This window comes from Geotrypetes seraphini, chromosome 15 (assembly GCF_902459505.1).
Source record: "Geotrypetes seraphini chromosome 15, aGeoSer1.1, whole genome shotgun sequence".
Lineage (NCBI taxonomy): Eukaryota > Metazoa > Chordata > Amphibia > Gymnophiona > Dermophiidae > Geotrypetes > Geotrypetes seraphini.
The window spans coordinates 70,683,001-70,703,895 of NC_047098.1; the positions used below are offsets into that span (position 1 = coordinate 70,683,001).

Below are 20,895 nucleotides of genomic sequence, written 5' to 3' on the forward strand. Positions count from 1 at the left end.
TCATTAGAGCCCCAGATCATGGGTTCAAGTCGCTTACTGCCGTTTATTTTTTAAAAAAAAGTCAGGTGGTAGTCAAACACTGAACTTTCGGCAGCTCTTCAGGCTGTGCCGAGTCAGCCCGGGAAATCTCCAAACCAGTGAGGTTTTTTTTAATAATGTTGAGCAGCGGCGGCAGCAGGATTTGCAACAGATAACAGCCGGGCGCTCACCTAAATTAGCCAGGTGGAGCACCCAGCTAAAAGGCGCTAGGGAGAACACTGGCAGCAGTGTGCCGGACTGTGTCGGGTCCCTTGATTGGTAAAAAGGTTTTATATCACTGCATTTTAACTTTGGTACAATAAATTTTGCTTGCATCTTGTACACTGTCTGCAGTTTTTGTTTGGTTTTCCTTCTATTTGGAACGCCACTCCACAGGATCTAAGGGAAGAACCATCATTGGATCAGTTCAAATCTAAATTAAAAACTTTTTTATTCAGAGACGCTTTTAATACTTGAACGCCCTTTTCAGGACAACTTATGACTGTTAACTTTTAACTCCTTCTTTTAGCAGAACTTTAGACATTATTTGCTCCCTTTCCTTTTGTTATTTCCTATTATTATATTGTAGTTCTTCCCTTTATTACCCCATTGTACCAGTAAGTCTCTAGTCATTGTTTAGTAAGTCCTTAATTGTAAAAATTAAACCTATGGGTTGTATTTTATTGTTCATTGCCTTGAAACTTTGTTTAGGCGATTAATCAAATTTTTAATAAAACTTGAAACTTAAATTCTACAGCGTGGTGCTCTCAGGCGAGGATTGCTCCTGCTCACATGTGCTATGGGAGTTAGCTTCTGTATGATCGTGGGATACATACTCTGGAATTTCATATCTCCTTGGACGTGTGCCGCAGGGCAGGATTTGGGAACGGGGGATTTCACGTTAGCTTATTTATTTCCCTTACTACGTTTGGACTGCTTTGGTACATTCCACTAGTCTCTGGATTCATCTGCTGTTGATGACAAGGAAGGTAAAATTATGTCTTTACCTGATAATTTTCTTTCCTTTAGTCAAAGCAGATGAATCCAGAGCTCCACCCTGTTGCGAGGTTTGTCGCTCTCAGGCGCAGTTTGGGGCATGCTTTTTGGCTGAATTTGCATTATCGATTTAAAAGCATCAGTGGTTCAGGTAGCGCATATGAGGGACAGATGTTTCATGCCTTTTATGTGCTTTATTTCAACTGTTCTGAGAAGACCTATACTGGTTGGCCAGGAGGCTGTGCATCCAAGATATATCAGAGGACAACTCAGTGCTCTCTATTTCCACCTGTTGGTTGATGGATGTAATCCCTATTTCCACCTGTTGGTTGATGGATGTAATCCCACTAGTCTCTGGATTCATCTGCTGTGACTAAAGGAAAGAAAATTATCAGTTAAAGACATAATTTTACCTTCTGTTTTTATTTATTGAATGTAGCCTTATGGAAACACAGGCACTATATTATGGGCACATGTGTCTCCAATGACCGATTTGTTTAATTCATCTTTAGTGCTACTGGAGTTTTTTGAAGCCTTGGTTGTATATAGCAGCTCTAGTAATTAGAGCAGCCTTTGGTTGACTGTTTAAGATTTGAACTAGCTGCACCTGCAGAGACAGATAAAGGAAGTTCATACAGTGTGCAGACCTGCTAGCACTAGTAAAACTGCTAGAGACCCATGTCAGGGGGTTCCTGGTAGTTTCTGGAAGCAGAGCATGGAAGAGACCAAAGCAGCCCCTATACCAGGAGGGTGGTATAGTGACAGTAGCTACACCCCCAGAGGGGATTTAAGATCTGGTTTTGGCACCAAAAGGGTCTTTGGAAATTCTCCTTCCAGTTGACCAATTCATTCTAAGGATTGGAGATATTGTATATAAGTTTAAATTATTAGAGAGTTGGAAACATTCAAGTGGAATGCCTTTTTCATCAATAAGAAGGAGTAAAGTTGAGTTTGAAGTGCAATACCTGGTGTGGTATGAGTTATTGGGGGAGAGAGGAGATTGTCTGGTGCATGCTTTCAGCAGGTCCCCCAGCTTGGAAGTTGGTCCTGGCCTTGGTCCCAAGCAAATAAATAATTTTGTGTGTCCCATCAGCTAGCATCCAGGAAGGATTAAGGCAGCTGCCTAGAACTCTGGAGTTACATGAGCTTTATATTCCAGAGATACAGGCCTAAGGCTGGGAATGTTCAAAGGGAGTCCCAGTTACCAATTAGTGATAGTAACAGTTCTCAGCTTGGTTGATGGTGGAAGGGAATGGGTCTCAGTCATTGGCCTGAGTGAGTTAAGAAAGGATATTAAAAAAAACCCCACAGGAGTCTTGCCCCACCCCAGTTAATTATGAATGCAAGCTTACAGTGTCCTAGCCTAATGGAAGTCCATTCTGATTGATTTAGAAACACAGAGAAGCAGGAGGCAATTGCTAAGCCAGTCATCCTCTCCTCCTCTACCCCCAAAGAAGTACAGTGGTGCCTCGCATAACAGACGCCTCGCACAGCGAACGCTGCGCACAACGAACTTCAGGTCTTGCTTCCCACAACGAACTTCGTTTCACACAATGAAGTCGCCCGAGCTGCATCCTTCCGCGCAGTGTGCGTGACGCTACCGGCTACCCTCCTCCATCAACCAAATGGGAAGTTACATCATGAGGGGAGAGGAAGGAGGAAGGAAGCCGTTGGCAGCATACGCACTGTTAGAGCCCCGTGGCTTGTGTTAAAGTTGTTTACAGACTTCAACAGCAGCGGGAGAAAGCAGTCGCCGGCCCTGTTTCGCCGATCGAGGGGTGGCCCTGTTTCGCCGATCGAGGGGGGGCCCTGTTTCACCGATTGAGGGGGGGTGCCTGGTGTTGCCGATCACTGCGGGGGGGGGGGGGCGGGCTTTGGCAGAGGTGGGAGAAAGCAGTAAATGAGTGGAAGTTGGCAGGCCTGGGGATGGAAGGGCAGTCGAAATACGGTATGTTGGAGCAGGGGATGAGAGGGAGGGAGAGAAGGGGAAATATTGGACAAGGGCAGAAGGGATGCTAAATCATAGGGTGACAGGCAGAGAGAACAACAGGAAAAAGAGTGGAAGCAATCTTGAACCCTGAGGGTGAGGGAAGAGAGAGGTGGTGAGATGATTGATCATGGGGAGAGGGACAAAAGGGAATAGAGATGGGATAGGAAGATAGTGGAAGTAAAAGGACAGGGAGATGTATGTTTTTAGATGTATCTAAATAAAAATAATAACAAAAAATGTATCTTTTTTTATGTCATCTTAGCATATTTTATGCTACAGAACGAATTATTTTTTTTAACATGTATTGTTATGGGAAAACGCGTTTCACATAACGAACTTTTCGCATAACAAACTTGCTCCTGGAACCAATTAAGTTCGTTGTGTGAGGCACCACTGTATTGTAGGATTCTAAGATGTGCTGAAAATGATCTCGTGGACGAAGAGATTGTAGATCATCAGTCACATGAAATAACTTATTGTTTCAGAAGATAGCTGTGTACATATGAGATTGTCTTGCAAGGATTTGGCAAATATGTAGGCAGGATTAAGTAGTGACCTAAAAGCTTGTTCCATGACTTGAATTTCCAGAATCTAAAGTTTCTTTTTGTTTAAGTAGGTTATGAAAATACCTTTTAGAAAATCAGTCATCTGGAACAAGCGAACTATCTCATATTTACCTGGACTATTTAGATTTGGACCTTAGTGGAATGCAAGGTATAGTACAGGAGTTAACTGTGTTGGATCTACTTGGAAACAGTTGCCAGGCATTAGACCATTCCTCTAACTTTTGCAGAACCTTTTTCATATTTTCCACTGCAAAAGTTAGAGGAATGGTCTAATTCCTGGCAACTAAAATTCAGTGCAAAGAAATGCAGAGTAATGCATTTGGGGATTAATAATCAGAAGGATATGGATTGGTTGAGGGTGTGAGTGAGGTGGAGAGCGCAGTGGTTGGTCCCCTTTGGGGACGTTTAAACACAAAATGGTGGAAGGTTGTGACGCTAGATCTTTGTTTTTTAATACTTTCTTGTTCTATTGCGCCACCCCTGGGCGATCTGAGCTTTCCCCGTAGTGCCTTCTTGTTCTGCTGCGCTCATGGGGGACCAAGACCAGGGGAGTTGCTGTTCTTCTTATTCTTGATGCTTATCTGTGATGTTTGGCTGTTTTTGCACTTATGCTTTGTATCTTGCCTGAGTTTTGTTGTGACCTTTTTCACTTTCAATAAAAACATGTTTAAAAAAAATAATAATAATCAGAAGGAACCGTATATGCTGGGAGGTGAGAAGCTGATATGCACGGATGGGGAGAGGGACCTTGGGGTGATAGTGTCCGAAGATCTAAAGGCAAAAAAACAGTGTGACAAGGCAGTGGCTGCTGCCAGAAGGATGCTGGGCTGTATAAAGAGGCGTAGCCAGTAGAAGAAAGAAGGTATTGATGCCCCTGTACAGGTCATTGGTAAGGCCCCACCTGGAGTATTGAGTTCAGTTTTGGAGACCGTATCTGGCAAAGGACGTAAGAAGACAGGATGAGAAAGATGAACTTAGCCAACGTCAGCCCGAGAGGTACCAAGCTGTCAGATGTAAAGACTGAAGATTGGAATGTAGAAGAGATCCGTGACTCTACGTGAGAAGAGATGGAAAAATCTGAAGAGGCATTGATTCCCTGATACTGAGTTGAAATAGAAGGGAGAACCAGGGTTGCCTGGGCCATCAAGGAGCTATCAGAATCATTGTTGGCCGATTCCTGTTTTAACTTGACGAGCATCTTGAGGATGAGAGGAATTGGAGGAAACACAGAGAGAAACTTATGCGTCCAATCCAGAAGAAAAGAATCTGCTTCCAGACATTGGGGAAAGTACTGCCTGGAGCAAAACTAGGGCAGCTTGTGATTGTGGGGGGGGGGGGGGACACAAACAGGTCTATCCGAGGAGTCCCCCAGAGAGAGAATATGTGTTACAGAACTGCAGAGTTGAGCGTCCACTCGTGTGGCTGAAGAAACCTGCTGAGTCTTGTCTGCAAGAGAATTTTGTTCCCCTTGAATGTATACTGCTTTCAAAAATATGTTGCGGGCAATCGCCCAGTTCCAAATCTTCTGGGCCTCTTGACAAAGAAGGAGAGCCCATGTCTCCTTGCTTGTTTATGTAATACATTGTCACATGATTGTCCATGCAGATTCGAAGGACATGGTTGGGCACAATGTGCTGAAATGCCTTAAGAGCATTGTAAATCTCTCTAAGAGATTGATATGGCAAAGCTGATCCTGGGTAGACCAGTGACCTTGAGTGGAAAGACCATCCAGATGAGCTCCCCAAGCGTAGGTGGACGAGTCCTTGGTTAGAACCATCTGATGTGGAGGTGTTTGGAATAAAAACTCTCCAGAAAGATTGATTCATCCACCACTGCAGAGATTGTCAAAGTGAAGACATGACTGTAATGTGTTGAGACAGTGGGTCAAGAGCTTGAGATCACTGAGATGCAAGAATCCATTGAGGCGTCCTGAGATGAAGCCTTGCAAACGGCATAACATGCACAGTAGAAGCCATGTGACCCAGGAGTACCATCATTTGTCTGGCCGAGATTAATGGAAGATAAGTTTGATTGCAAAGCTGAAACAAATTCTCTTGTCTTTGCTGAGGGAGAAACGCTCCGAGATGAATGGTGTCTAGCAGAGCTCCGATAAATTGCAGATTCTGAGAGGGTTGAAGTTGGGATTTGAGAAAATTGATTTTAAACTCCAACTGCTGAAGGAAGAAAATTGTCAACTGAGTCGCTGTCATAATCCCTTGTGAGGTTGGATCTTTGATCAGTCAATCGTCCAGATAGGGAAACACCTGGATCTAAATTGCGTATATACTAATGCAAGGAGCCTAAGAAACAAAATGGGGAAATTAGAAGCCATGACCAATGCAGAGGACATAGACATCATTGGAGTCGCTGAAACATGGTGGAATGAGGAAAACAAATGGGATACAGCACTGCCGGGGTACAAGCTCTATCGTCAGGACAGAAAGGAGGTGGAATAGCCCTATACATAAAAGAAAGCATACAATCGACAAGAATGGACAAAGCAGAGATGACCAACAAGCTGGAATCGCTAAGGGTTAAAATACCAGGAAGGAAAGGGCCTGAAATAAAGATGGGCCTATACTATCGTCCACCCGGGCAAACCGGAGATGTCGATGAAGAAATGGAAGCCGAGATGAAGCGAGAATGCAAAAGCGGTAACACGGTTATTATGGGAGATTTCAACTACCCCGGGATAGACTGGAGTCTTGGAAACTCAAGATGCGCTAGGGAGACAGAATTCCTGGAGGCTACACAAGATTGCTTCATGGAGCAGGTTGTTGGAGAACCAACGAGAGGAAATGGCACTCTGGATCTAATCCTAAGTGGGCTGAGAGGACCTGTGAAGGAAGTGGAAGTAGTGGGACCATTAGGAAACAGCGATCACAATATGATCAAGTTCAAAGTTGAAGTAGGAACACCGAAGGGAAAAAGGACAATAGCGACAACTTTTAACTTCAAGAAGGGAAACTATGAAGCGATGAGAGTAATGGTAAGGAAGAAATTTAGGAACACCTCAAAGAAATGGCAGACTGTAGAGCAAGCCTGGTCTTTATTCAAGGACATGGTGATCGAGGTGCAAAATCTGCATATCCCAAGATTCAGAAAAGGATGCAAAAAGAATCGAACAAAAGACCCGGCGTGGATAACCAAAGAAGTGAAGAAAGTGACAAGAAGAATTCATTCAGGAAATGGAAAAAGGGCAAAACTGAGGAGAACTGGAACGAGCACAAGAAGTATTCAAAAGAATGTCACCGTATGGTTAAAAAAAGCCAAAAGAGAATATGAAGAAAGGCTAGCCAAGGAAGCACAAAATTTCAAACTGTTCTTCAGATATGTTACAGGGAAGCAGCCGGCTAGGGAGGAGGTGGGACCGCTGGATGACAGAGACAGGAAGGGAGTGGTGAAGGAGAAGAAAGAAGTGGCGGAAAGACTAACCATGTTCTTTTCGTCTGTATTTACAAAAGAGGACACATCCAATATACCAGAACCTGAAAAAATCTTCAAAGGAGACCAAACAGATAAATTAACATCCATGGAAGTAAGCCTTGAAGACGTACGCAGGTAGTTAGAAAAAATAAAAACTGACAAATCGCCGGGCCCAGACAGAATCCACCCAAGGGTTCTGAAACAACTAAAGGAGGAAATAGCGGAACTGCTGCAGCAAGTTCGCAATCTATCCCTGAAAACAGGAATGATCCCAGAGGATTGGAAAATAGCCAATGTTACGCCCATGTTTAAAAAGGGATCAAGAGGTGACCCGGGGAACTACAGACCGGTGAGTCTGACCTCGGTTCCGGGGAAAATGGTGGAAGCGCTGGTAAAAGACAGCATCAATGAGCATTTTGAAAGAAATAAACTTCTAAAAACAAGCTAACACGGCTTCTGCAAGGGGAGATCGTGCCTAACGAACTTACTGCACTTGACAAGATACCCCATGATCGCCTACTTTGGAAACTGAAGAACCATGGGGTGGAAGGAGACATACATAGATTGATCAGGAATTGGTTGGTGGGTAGGAGTAAAGGGCCACTACTCGGACTGGAGGAGGGTCACAAGTGGTGTTCCGCAGGGGTCGGTGCTCCGACCGCTACTATTCAATATGTTTATAAATGATATAGAAACAGGGACGAAGTGCAAAATAATAAAATTTGCATACGACACCAAACTATTTAGTGGTGCTCAGACTAAAGAAGACTGCGAAGAATTACAAAGGGGCCTGAACAAACTAGGGAGTGGACGACGAGATGGCAGATGAAGTTCAATGTAGAGAAATGTAAAGTATTGCATGTAGAAAGCAGAAACCCGAGGTACAGATATACAATGGGAGGGATGTTATTGAGTGAGAGTACCCAATAAAGGGACTTGGGGGTAATTTTGGACAAAACAATGAAGCCAACGGCACACTGCGCATCGGAGGCTAAGAGAGCGAATAGAATGCTAGGTATAATCAAGAAGGGTATTACAACCAGAACAAAAGAAGATATCCTGCCGTTGTATCGGGCGATGGTGCGTCCGCATCTGGAGTACTGCATCCAATATTGGTCGCCGTACCTTAAGAAGGATATGGCGATACTTGAGAGGGTTCAGAGGAGAGCGACATGCTTGATAAAGGGTATGGAGAACCTTTCATACACTGAGAGACTGGAGAACTGGGACTCTTTTCTCTGGAGAAGAGAATTAGAGGGGATATGATAGAGACTTACAAGATCATGAAGGGCAAAGAGAGAGTAGAGAGGGACAGAGTCTTCATACTTTCAAAAAATAAAAGAACAAGAGGGCATTCGGAAAAGTTGAAAGGGGACAGATTCAAAACAAATGCTAGGAAGTTCTTCTTTACCCAACGTGTGGTGGACACCTGGAATGCGCTTCCAGAGGATGTAATAGGGCAGAGTACGGTACTGGGATTTAAGAAAGGATTGGACAATTTCCTGCTGGAAAAGGGGATAGAAGGGTATAGATAGAGGATTACTGCACAGGTCCTGGACCTGTTGGGCCACCACGTAAGTGGGCTACTGGGCGCGATGGACCTCGTGTCTGACCCAGCAGAGGCATCGCTTATGTTCTGTCAAAAGAAGGCAATTTCCAAACTAGATGCTTGTTATAGCAGGAGATATAGAAATTGTAATTTAGTACACTGTTCGCCAACATGGAATTTTGGTACAGGCGACGTCCAAATTTGTCCATGGTTCACTCTTCACGCCCTGGTGGCAGTGAGGCATAGACTCTTGATGAAATAGACTTTTTCAAAGTCAACTCCACCACTAATGACTGGTGCTAAAGCTGTGGTTTGACAAAACCAGGTGAAGACAGAGAGTCCAATTTTCTGGGAGCCACTGTAATAGGGCGTTTCCCAATTCTTGTGAAGAGTTTCTTTAAGAATACCATGTAACACTAGTCTGAGAAGTTCTTTAGGAGGCTCATCATAATCTAAAGCCTCCAAATATTCAGGACTGTAGGCAGAATCAGCTTCTGTCTTGACTGGGAGCTCTTTTCCCAACTGCCTAATAAATTTAGTGAAAAAAAGTCTTTCAGTAGGAGATTTAGCCCTTGGTGGAGACTTCTGTGGAGATTTTCCCGAGGGAGTGTCACAAGCCTCCATTACAGACTCAGACAAGTCCTCAGCTGAATCAGACTGTAAGTCAGAGTCATAAAAGTGCTTTGGTGAGGGAGTGTGTCAAGAAAATTGATGCTTACATCCAGTCCAATGCCGATCTGATGACGATAATGAGGTATGACGCAAAGCTCTTTTCCTCTTTGAAGAACGTGAGGAAAAGCGAATGTTTTCTTTTTGAAGCATGTGAGGAGGAACAATGCTTACTGGTCTTCGAGTGTCGAGAAGAAGAGGAGGTACGATGATGCCTCAGTGGAGAACTAGACCTGCGATGAGATGAACGATATCAAGGCATGGAGCATCTATGCCATTCCAGAGAGGCAGCTGTGGTATCCCTGAGGCATTATGCTGAGGATGGGCCGGTACCGAGGGAGTCGATATTGGGGTAAGCAATTTGAATGCATCACCCAACTCGGCTTGAAAAGTACATCAAGCTTTTCACAAAAGGAAAGCACTGGTACTTCTGGCTTATCTGCCAGTACCATCAGTGCTGTGGTTTGCATTGTTGATGGTGACCTCGATAAGGATGCACACCTTGATGTTGAGGCAAGCCAAAAAAGTGGTCATTGCTGCTTGGTAAGCATCGAGGAACTTGATGCAAGATTGACCTGCGACACCGGTTGGGAAGCTGGTGGCTTCTTAGTTGGCTTACCGGACAGAGCAAGGTCTCCCAATGCCAGTGTCAATGTCTTTGATGTTGAAGGTTGCGATGTCTTCTTGGTGTCCATGCTTGTCCCGAACAACTTCTCCTGTTGAAGTTTCTGGCTCTTGATGGAAACGTTTCTGCAGGGTGGAACACTGAGCACAGGATACCACCCAGTGCTCAGGTCCAAGGCACTGCAAGCACCAACTGTGTGGGTCGGTGATAGAAATTGGCCTATGAACCTGCAGCACTTTTTGAAGCCCGTTAACGGCCTAGACATGGATGGAAAGACCGCATGAGCCAAATCAAACTCAATGGTTGACAGAAAAAGTGAAGTTCTTGACAGCAAAAAAAACCACGAGGAAAAAAAGAGAAGAAAAAGACTTGTCTTCTTTTTTTTTTTTTTTACTAATAAATAAATTTAAAAGACAATTAAAACGGGAAAAACGTGTGAGCAGGAAGGCAAAGGAAAAAAGTGAACAGCGTTCAGAAACATGACTTCTTAGCTTAGCAGAAAAATAAGAACTGAAGTACCATGAGCCTACGTCAGGCGGGAAGGCACGTGCGCAGTGCAGGCAGTTTGCAAACTCTTTCAAGTTCTTAAAGTGATGATGTATTTTTAAAACTGTCCGTAACGGGGCTCCGTGGATGACATCATCCACATGTGAGAATATGATGACTTCTTATCCTGGGATAACATAAGAATTGCCATACTGAGACAAACTGAAGGTCCATGAAGCCTAGCATCCAATTTCCAAAAGTAGCCAATCCAGATTACAACTACTTGGCAATGTCCCAAAAGAAGCATAGAAACATGACGGCAGATAAAAGGCCAAATGGCCCATCAAGTCTGCCCATCCACAGCATCCACAATCCCCTCATCTCCCTAAGAGATCCCACATACCTGTCCAACACTTTCTTGAATTCAGATAAAGTCTGTCTCCACCAACCTCTACTGGGAGACTATTCCATGCATCTACAACCCTTTCAGTAAAAAAGTAATTCCTTAAATTATTCCTGAGCTTATCACCTCTTAATCTCATTCTAGGCCCTCTCACTCTGCAGTTTCCTTTCAATTGAAAGAGACTTGCCTCGTGTATTTACATATCTCTATCATCTCTCCCCTTTCCCACCTTTCCTCCAAACTATTTTAAGTCTGTCCCTGTACGCATTTTTGTTGCCTTTCTCTGGACTGACTCCATCCTGTTTACACTTCTCCCTCCGTATTCGCGGTTTCGCTTATTTGCGATTTTTCGGCTGCTGACTTCTCCCCCCAAAAAATGTCATCACTAAAGTTTTTTTCTTTTTACTGTACAGTACCGATAAAAAAATCACTTCCCATTACTGTACCTCTGAAAATCGCTGCTTCCATGCTTTCTCTCACAAATTCGCTGCTTCCATGTTTCCCCAATGTGCACTGAGAAAAACACTGCTTCCCACCATCCCTAGAGAGAAAGGCTTCTTCCCAGCATGCATGAAATCGCTGGTTGGCTGCCCTGAAATCACTGCTTGCTTGCCTGCCCTGAAATCGCTGGTTTCAATAGTTATTCGCGGTTTTTCCATTTTCGTGCCTATTTGCTGCCCGCATCCACCGCAAATACGGAGGGAGAAGTGTATATCTTTTTGAAGGCACAGTCTCCAGAATTCTACATAATATTCTAAATGAGCTCTCACCAGAGTCTTATACAGGTGCATCAATACATATTTTTCCTTCTGGCCTTACCTCTCCCTATGCACCTTAGCACGCTTCTACCTTTCACTGTCACTTTTTCAACCTGTTTGCTCACCTTAAAATCATCACATACTATCGCATCCAAGTCCCACTCTTCATATGTGAACAAAGATTCTTCATTCACTCTCTAAACTGTACCGTTCCCTCAGGATTTTGCAGCCTAAATGTATGACGTTGCATTTCTTAGCATAAATATTAGCTGCCAAATTTCAGCTAGGTCCTTCATATCATTAGGGGTATCATTTGCAAAGAGGCAAATCTTACCCGCCAGCCTTTCAGCAATATCGCTTACAAAAATGTTAAAAAGAACAGGCCCAAGAAAACGAATCTTGATATACACCACTGCTACCATCTCTTTCCTCAGAGAGATCTTCGCTGACCAATACCCTCACCTTCCACTCAACAAGTTCAAGACCCAGTCCGTTACTTTGGGGCCCATCCCAAGAGCACTCAGTTTATTTATCAGATGCCAGTGTGGAACACTGTCAAAGGCTTTGCTAAAATCTAAATATACCACATCTAACGCTCTCCCTCTATCCAATTCTCTGGTCACCCAAAGAAATTGATCAGATTTGTCCGATAAGACTTGCCTCTAGTGAATCCATGTTGCCTTGGGTCCTGTAATCCACAGGATTCCAGAAATTGCACTATTCTCTGTTTTAAAAGTGTTTCCATTAATTTACTTACTACAGATGTCAGACTTACCGGCCTATAGTTCCCTACTTCTTCCTTACTTCCACTTTAGTGGAGAGGGATAACATCCACCCTTCTCCAATCCTCCAGTACCACTCCTGACTCTAGAGAAGCATTGAAAAGGTCAGCCAGTGGAGCTGTCAAAACTTCCCTTTTAGTACCCTTGGATGTACACCATCTGGTCCCATCGCTTTAGTTTAGTGAGCTCATCACGAACACAATCCTCTGAAAATCAATCAGAGTCTAGCACACTTCCAACCCTATTTGCTTTTGTTTTCTGCGGTCCCATTCCTGGCGCTTCAGCTGTGAACACAAAACAGATTTTGTTTTTAATTTATCTATCAAGTTTCTCTCAACATATCAGGCAAAAAATCTTGTACAGACAAGAATGATATAGTCTAATACAGGGGCCGAAATCTAAAACATAGGCTAAGTTGCAGGTCAAATTTTTTATTAAGATACTTAGGGCTCATTTTACTAAGCTGCGATAGCAGGTTTAGCACGCGCTAAATTGCCAGGTTTAGCACGTGCTAAAAACACTATCGCAGCTCAGTAAAAGGAGCCCTTAGTCTTAGTAGAAGTATAGGGTTACAACCTCTCCAACCTCATACTGGCTCTGTGATGTAAACAAAATAAATAAAAAAGATTTTTCCTCTCTTTTAGGTCCTAGTTCATGTTTGCTGTCTAACACCAGCTCTGGCAGGATACACATTTCAAATCTGATGTTGTAATCACAAAATAGAAAATAAAATTATTTTTTCTACCTTTTCTTGTCTGGTCATTTTGTTTTTCCATCATCTTGGTCCCAGTTTATCTTTTTACTTTTTGTTTATCTTGTACTAATTTCTTTTTCTAGTGTCTGCTGTCCATTTTCTCTCTTGTTCCATTCCCTTCTTATGTCTGTCTCCAACGTATTGATTTTTCCCATTCAGCTTTCTTAAGTTTTTCTTTTTGCCTCTGTCCATTCAAATCTTGACGTCTTTCTCACCCTTCTTATTTTTAAATTTTCAGGTGAAGGAAGGAAAGAAAGAATTGGATGCACAGTCAGAAGAAAGTGCAACCAGAGACTCGACAACAAAGGTAGGAAAAATGATTTAATTTTCAATTTAGTGATCAAAATGTGTCAGTTTTGAGAACTGATATCTGCTGTCTATATTTTGCACTATATTTGTCTGTTTTTCTATACTTGTTACTGAAGTGACATTGCATATTTTAAAGTCATCTGACTTGACCTCTTTGAAAAAAACCTGAACATAAATAATTAACCTTTTCTCTGCGTACAGTGTGCTTTGTGTTTTTTAAATTTTGTGGTTACCATTAAGTATTAATATGATTATCTTGTGTGTATATGAAAAATGGATGGAAGAAATTGCATTAAAATTAGTATTATTATTATGGGGGGGGGAGTCAGGGGTGGAGTTTGGGCGGGGGTACTTAGTTGGTATTTGTTAAGCTTAGGGGGTACTTGGCTTGAAAAGGTTGAGAAACACTGCCCTAGAGAAAAGAAGGGACAGGGGAGATATGATTCAATGATTCAGATGTTCAGATACTTGAAGGGTATTAACATAAAACAAAGGGCCTCTTTTACAAAAGTGCGCTAAGCATTTTTGCGTGAATTTAGCATGCGCTGAATCAACGCGTGCGCTAATCGCCAACATGTCCATAGACTAACTTGCACGCGTTAGCGTTTAGCGCGCGATATTTACCGCGCGCTATTGGGGGGGGGGGAATCTTTTCCAGAGAAAGGAAAATGGTAAAAACCAGAGGCATAATTTGAGGTTGAGGGATGGTAGACTCAAGAGTAATATTAGGACACTGAAGACATCTACTTGCCCTGGGAGGAGGAGAACTGATAAAATTTCTAAAACTCTGGAGCAAACTAAATAGAGAGACAAAAAAATTCAATATCTAGAATACATAAGAACATAAGAATTGCCGCTGCTGGGTCAGACCAGTGGTCCATCGTGCCCAGCAGTCCGCTCACTCGGTGGCCCTCTGGTCAAAGACCAGCATCCTAACTGAGATTAGCCCTACCTGCATACGCTCCAATTCAGCAGGAACTTGTCCAACTTTGTCTTGAATCCCTGGAGGGTGTTTTCCCCTATGACAGACTCCGGAAGAGCGTTCCAGTTTTCTATCACTCTCTGAGTGAAGAAAAACTTCCTTATGTTTGTACGGAATCTATCCCCTTTCAATTTTAGAGAGTGCCCTCTCATTCTCTCTACCTTGGAGAGGGTGAACAACCTGTCCTTATCTACTAAGTCTATTCTCTTCAGTACCTTGAATGTTTCGATCATGTCCCCTCTCAATCTCCTCTGCTCAAGGGAGAAGAGGTCCAGTTTCTCTAATATTTCGCTATACAGCAACTCCTTCAGCCCCTTAACCATCTTAGTCGCTCTTCTCTGTACCCTTTCGAGTAGTACTGTGTCCTTCTTCATGTACGGCAACCAGTGCTGGATGCAGTACTCCAGGTGAGGGCGTACCATGGCCTGGTACAGCGGCATGATAACCTTCTCCGATCTATTTGTGATCCCCTTCTTTATCATTCCTAGCATTCTGTTCGCCCTTTTAGCCTCCATCACACATTGTGTGGACGGCTTCATCAACTTATCAATCAGAACTCCCAAGTCTCTTTCCTGGGAGGTTTCTCCAAGTACCACCCCAGACATCCTGTATTCGTGCATGAGATTTTTGTTACCGACATGCATCACTTTACACTTATCCACATTGAACCTCATCTGCCATGTTGATGCCCATTCCTCGAGCCTGATTATGTCTCTTCAGGACTATTAGGTTTTGGCGATCAAAGATAACAGTGTTGCATAGAAAGATTGAGAATACTGAAAATTTAAATCGAAGATTACATATACAAATTTTGAATTTCCCCAAAACTTCTGGGATTTCCTCTTTCAATATGTTTAAAAGTTATTTGGTGGAAATATTAAAGCATTCAGCTGAACTTATTCTTCCGGTGAACAAGATTTACTATCTTCCACTATCATCTAAACAAGACCAAGGAGTTATAGAGAGTCAGATTCCTCGAGAAGAACTACTCTTCTGGTATCTTTCATTTTTGAACAGGACTTGGATGCCTTTATGAAACAATATTTTTGATGGTCTAAAGAAATATTTAATGGTAAAAGGACTTGGGCATACTTAGATGCTACCAAAACTACACAAGAAAGAAGAAAGCAGTTTCTTTTTATGCGACAAGAGACAAGGGCTTTGGTGGCCCACTTTTTTATTAGCCTACCCTTGCAAATGCATTGTTAAATATGTAGATGTGAGATACATTTCTGGAGTTAAAGAGAATCACCTCAGCATAACTGAGTGAAGAAAAAAAAGGGACAGAATTATAGTGCTTTAGCCTTTCCTTTAATTATGTATCTTGAAATGTGACTTCTCTTTACTTTTCTTGCCTAAATTCCCCCTTTAAAATATTTCTTAATTGTGGTCTAAGGAAGGATAAAAATTATTCCTGTATTAAATTTGTGAAATTAACAATTACACTTACTGTATTACTTTAACAAGAAGTTTTTATTGTAAATTTATGTTAAAATCGATAAATAATAATAAAAAAAGAGTAATGTTAGGAAATTCTTCTTTACGGAGAGGGTGGTTGATACCTGGAATGCGCTTCCAAGGGAAGTGGTGGAGAGGAAAATAGTGACAAGAGTTCAAAAAAGCATGGGATGAACATAGAGGATCTGTAATCAGAAAATAATGGTATATATTGAAGAACTAAGGCCAATACTGGGCAGACTTGCACGGTCTGTCCCCCGAATATGACCTTTTGGTTGAAGATGGGCTGGGGAGGGTTTCAACGGCTGGGATGGTTTAGATCAGGGGTGTCCAACACGTCGATCGTGATCGACAGGTCGCTCGCTCAGGCGACCCCAGTCGATCACAGAGCGGGTTCCCTTCTTCCCTTCTCTTTTTTCCCCTCCTGACTGGCCTGCTCCTGAATTCTGCTGCTGCCTCCGCTGCTCAACATTAAAAAAAAAAACAAAAAACCCCGGCTTGGAGAATTTATGCTCCGGGGGCTAACATGTGCTTGTACCGGCTTCCCTTCTCTTCCCTCTGAAGCTGGAAGTTATGTCCGGGGGGGGGGGGGGGGGGGGGGGGGCGGTAGAGAGAAGGGAAGCCGGCACGCACATGTTAGAGCCCCTTTCGCGGGCTAAAGCGGGAGACAGGTCAGTGAAGCTTGCGATTTGCTCTTCTTGCTGCCAGGTCCTGCCTACTTTTTGTTTCCTCAAAGGCAGGACCCGGCAGCATTTCTCCCAATAGGTCGATCTTGGGCCGATCAGCCTTCCTCTCCCCGACGTCAATTCTGCCGTCGGAGAGGAAGTTGTGGCCAGCGGAACTTCCTCTCTGATGGCAAAATTGACGTCGGGGAGAGGAATGCTGGTGGGCCCGAAGCAAGGAGAGCTTGGCCGGCGGCGGGCGGCTTTGGGGGCCTGTTATCCGATGGCAGCGGCAGTGGCTTGGGGGAGGGCAGGGAGACAGAAGGAAAGAAGAGAAACAGAAAAAAGAAAGGGGGCATGAAGAGAGAAAGAAAGAGAGGGCAGGGAGAGAAGAAGAAAACGTTGGGGGGGGGGGAATGAAGTCAGGAGGAGAGGAAGCATACAGGCTAAAAGAAGGGAAGAAAGATTGGATGCACAGTCAGAAGAAGAAAGTGCAACCAGAGACTCACGAAATCACCAGACAAGGTAGGAAAAATGATTTTATTTTAAATTTAGTGATCAAAATGTGTCTGAATTTATATCTGCTCTCTATATTTTACAATATGGTCCCCTTTTACTAAACCGCAATAGAGGTTTTTAGCGCAGGGAGCCTATGAGCGTCGAGAGCAGCGCTGGGCATTCAGCGCAGCTCCCTGCGCTAAAAACTACTATCGTGGTTTAGTAAAAAGGGAGGGGGTATATTTGTCTATTTTTGTATGATTGTTACTGAGGTAATAGTGCATAGAGTCATCTGCTTTGACCTCTTTGAAAAAACCCCGGAATAGGAATGATAATTAACAATTCTATGAGTACAGTGTGCGTTGTGTTTTTTTAAAATTTTATTGTTGGTAGATCATTTTGACTTGGTCATTTTAAAAGTAGCTCGCAAGCCCCTGGTTTAGATGGGTAGGAGTGAGCTTTGACAGAGACTCAGTGGATGGAACCTTAGCACAATACTGGGCAGAGCTCTGGGTTTCTGGCCCAAAAATATCTAGGAAAAAGAACAATTTAAATTTAGATTAAATCAGTAATTTAACTAAGTAGAAGGAATGGGTAAAAATCAGTCAGTAACACAAGAGAAGGAAGCAACAGAATTTGCAAAGGAAGAGAAAAAAAAACTCAGCAGTTGCAAATGCACAAGTACAATGGGAAATACAAATTAGTCCAGAAACTATTCGTGGATCAACATGGGACACATGAATACTTAAGGAGTGGACTAAAACCTAAGTACAAGCAATTGATAGTTGCAGCATAGGACAATGGATTACAGACAAGATGGTTTACAGCGAGCACTGAAAGAACCCTGTAGATTCTGTAAAAAGAGCTTGTGGCTGACTATGAAGCACTGATGGTGAAAACGTTTTATACAGAAAAGCACAAGGTGGCAATTCTCATTTATTGGAAACTCTGTAAGCATTACATCATCGGTCCACCAGATGAGAAACCCAAAGACATTATGATCAACTGGGACATCCCCGCTCTGACTGATAACACATTAATCAATCCCTCGAACCATACCTACCAAAAAATATTCAGATTCCTAAATAAGTATCTACCACATGTATCCAATAAACTTCTTCCTTCAATGTTAGGTACTCTTCTTCTGTTACCCGAATAAATTATTATTCTCCACTGTATCCTGTAAGTATTTGAATCTTTACTATGTAATTCCATCGGAAAAATCCAGATATCTTCTAAGTTGTAATTCTCAACTGTATCATGTAATTAATGTACATGAATCATTGTTATATTATTCTCTCGGTAATGTCCAGATATCTTCTAATTTGTAATCCGCTTAGAACCGCAAGGCACAAGCGGAATAGAAATCACTAATGTAATGTAATAAAAAGGTAGATGCCAGAAAAACCAATTTAGTGGTAACACCAGAACGATATTGATTATAGAGATATTTGGGGAATTGTCTGGAGAGAGGAAAAACCTCAAGTACCAAGAAATGCAGTCCAAAACTAAAGAAAATGTGGCAGAAAGATACAGAAATATTTTCCATTGTATTGGGTGCCACAGATTTGATTAAAAAGAATTTCCTAATGCAACTGGATAAGTTGCCTATACATATTACAACTTATGAACTCCAGAAAGAAACACTCTTTGGTACAATACAAGTACTATGCCTTGCGTTAGCAGTAAACTTGAGAGACCAAGATCATACTCCACATATCATAACAGGAATGAACCTCACTCCTAAGCCAGGGTATATGCAAAAATAACCCATTTGGAGAAATTGTCCCCAACAAGAAATGTAGCTAGTAAAAATATAGGGTGTTCTAAACACACATACTTGCTTAAAAGCTATAAGGATGTGGCTATAGCATTCACTCGGGGGCAATTTCTTCAAATGGGTTAGGAATGAACGCGACTCTTAAACCAGAACACCACCCTTGTGACTCTTCATGAAGCCACTTCAATTTTCCTAGGCATCAGTGAACTAGTACTTGCATCAAGTGAGAAATCAGCACTTACGTGGTTGGCAGGATTTTGGGGAATTCCGGGATCTCTTCCTTCTTCTTGCGAAAAAAAACCCAGTAAGTGACCAGGCCAATTATGAGAGAGAAGAGGAACATATCAGCCATGCTGAACAAAGCCTCTTCCTCGGTACTGCTGCTGTTCTCTGATGGGGAGATGGTTGGATCCATGCCAGAGTCCTCCATGTTCATTGGAGATACTAGAAACAAAAGCAGAGAAATACTGTACATTAATAGACTGCATCTGCTGGGTTTCTGTGCATCCTGGTATTAGAGAATTAAAAGAACTTTGGAGGAAAGATGCATTGTTGGAGTCCACTAAATGGTATTCCATGCTGCCAAGTACAAAATTTGGTTTCAAGTTCGGAGGAACGTTTTGTACACAGCCGAGAGAAATGATTTAAAGTGATGAGAAAAAAAACCCTGACAGCTGGGCTGACACAGTGCTGCCATCAGAACTTAACATTCGAGAGGGCCAAGAATAACGAGAAGGGCCTTGAGCAGAAATGAATGTGTCCGGTTATGCAACAGTTCTTAGAAAACAAAATAAAAGTTTTATCAACTCTAGTCTAAGTTCTGATTAAACTGCCATGTTGTTCTGCACATGGTTATCCTTGAAAAAAAATATTTTGTCTTTGCAAGCACTTATGTTAAGAGTTAAAAAAAAAAAAATTGGAATTATGCCCTCTACACTGCCTCAGACTTGGCATTAAGTTTCTCACGTCGTGCATGCTTTAAAATCACCTATTTTCTGCACTGCCTTCTGCGCCTATGTACACCTAGCTTTCTGCATTGGCTCCTCTAGTTTGAGCTGAATAGAGCAACAGTTCAAGCTCACTGTCCCACAGAACATAACATAAGAACATAGGCAATGCCTCTGCTGGGTCAGACCCGAGGTCCATTGTGCCCAGCAGTCCGAGCACGCGGCAGCCCAACAGGTCCAGGACCTGTGCAGTAATCCTCTATCTATACCACTCTATCCCCTTTTCCAGCAGGAAGTTGTCCAATCCTTTCTTAAACTCCAGTACCGTGCTCTGCCCTATTACGTCCTCTGGAAGCGCATTCCAGGTGTCCACTACACGTTGGGTAAAGAAGAACTTCCTGGCATTTGTTTTGAATCTGTCCCCTTTCAACTTTTCCGAATACCCTCTTGTTCTTTTATTCTTTGAAAGTTTGAAGAATCGGTCCTTCTCTACTCTCTCTATGCCCTTCATGATCTTGTAAGTTTCTATTATATCTCCTCTAAGTCTCCTCTTCTCCAGGGAAAAGAGACCCAGTTTCTCCAATCTCTCAGCGTATGAAAGGTTTTCCATCCCTTTTATCAGACATGTCGCTCTCCTTTGAACCCTTTCGAGTAACGCCATATCCTTCTTAAGGTACGGCGACCAATATTGGACGCAATACTCCATATGTGGACGCACCATCGCCCAATACAACGACAGGATAACTTCTTTCGTTCTGGTTGTAATACCCTTCTTGATTATGCCTAGCATTCTATTTGCCTTCTTAGGGGCCGCTGCGCACTGTGCCGTCGGCTTCATTGTCATGTCCACCATTACCCCAAAGTCCCTTTCTTGGGTACTCTCATTCAATAACATCCCTCCCATCATATAGTTGTACCTCGGGTTTCTGCTTCCCACATGCAATGCTTTACATTTCTCAACGTTGAACTTCATCTGGCATCTCGTCGCCCATTCTCCTAGTTTGTTCAAGTCCCTTTGTAATTCTTTGCAGTCCTCCTTAGTCTGAGCTCCACTAAATAGTTTGGTGTCGTCCATGAATTTTATTATCTCACACTTCGTCCCTGTTTCTAGATCATTTATGAATATATTAAATAGCAGCGGCCCGAGCACCGAGCCCTGCGGAACATCACTCATGACCCTCCTCCTCTGAGTAGTGGCCCTTCACCCCTACCCTACTTCCTGCACTTTGCAGCTCAA

At 42.9% G+C, this 20,895-nt stretch overlaps 1 protein-coding gene across 2 annotated transcripts in view; it reads right to left on the minus strand.

Annotated features, from left to right (window-relative positions):
• The window catches only part of LOC117348933 (NADPH--cytochrome P450 reductase), a 154,590-nt gene that overhangs the window by 107,013 nt on the left and 26,682 nt on the right, over nucleotides 1-20,895 (minus strand). For both annotated transcript variants that reach the window (XM_033921602.1, XM_033921603.1), the window contains exon 2: nucleotides 18,954-19,155. In XM_033921602.1, the coding sequence (XP_033777493.1) occupies nucleotides 18,954-19,155 (202 nt within the window). The remainder of the gene's footprint in view (nucleotides 1-18,953; nucleotides 19,156-20,895) is intronic.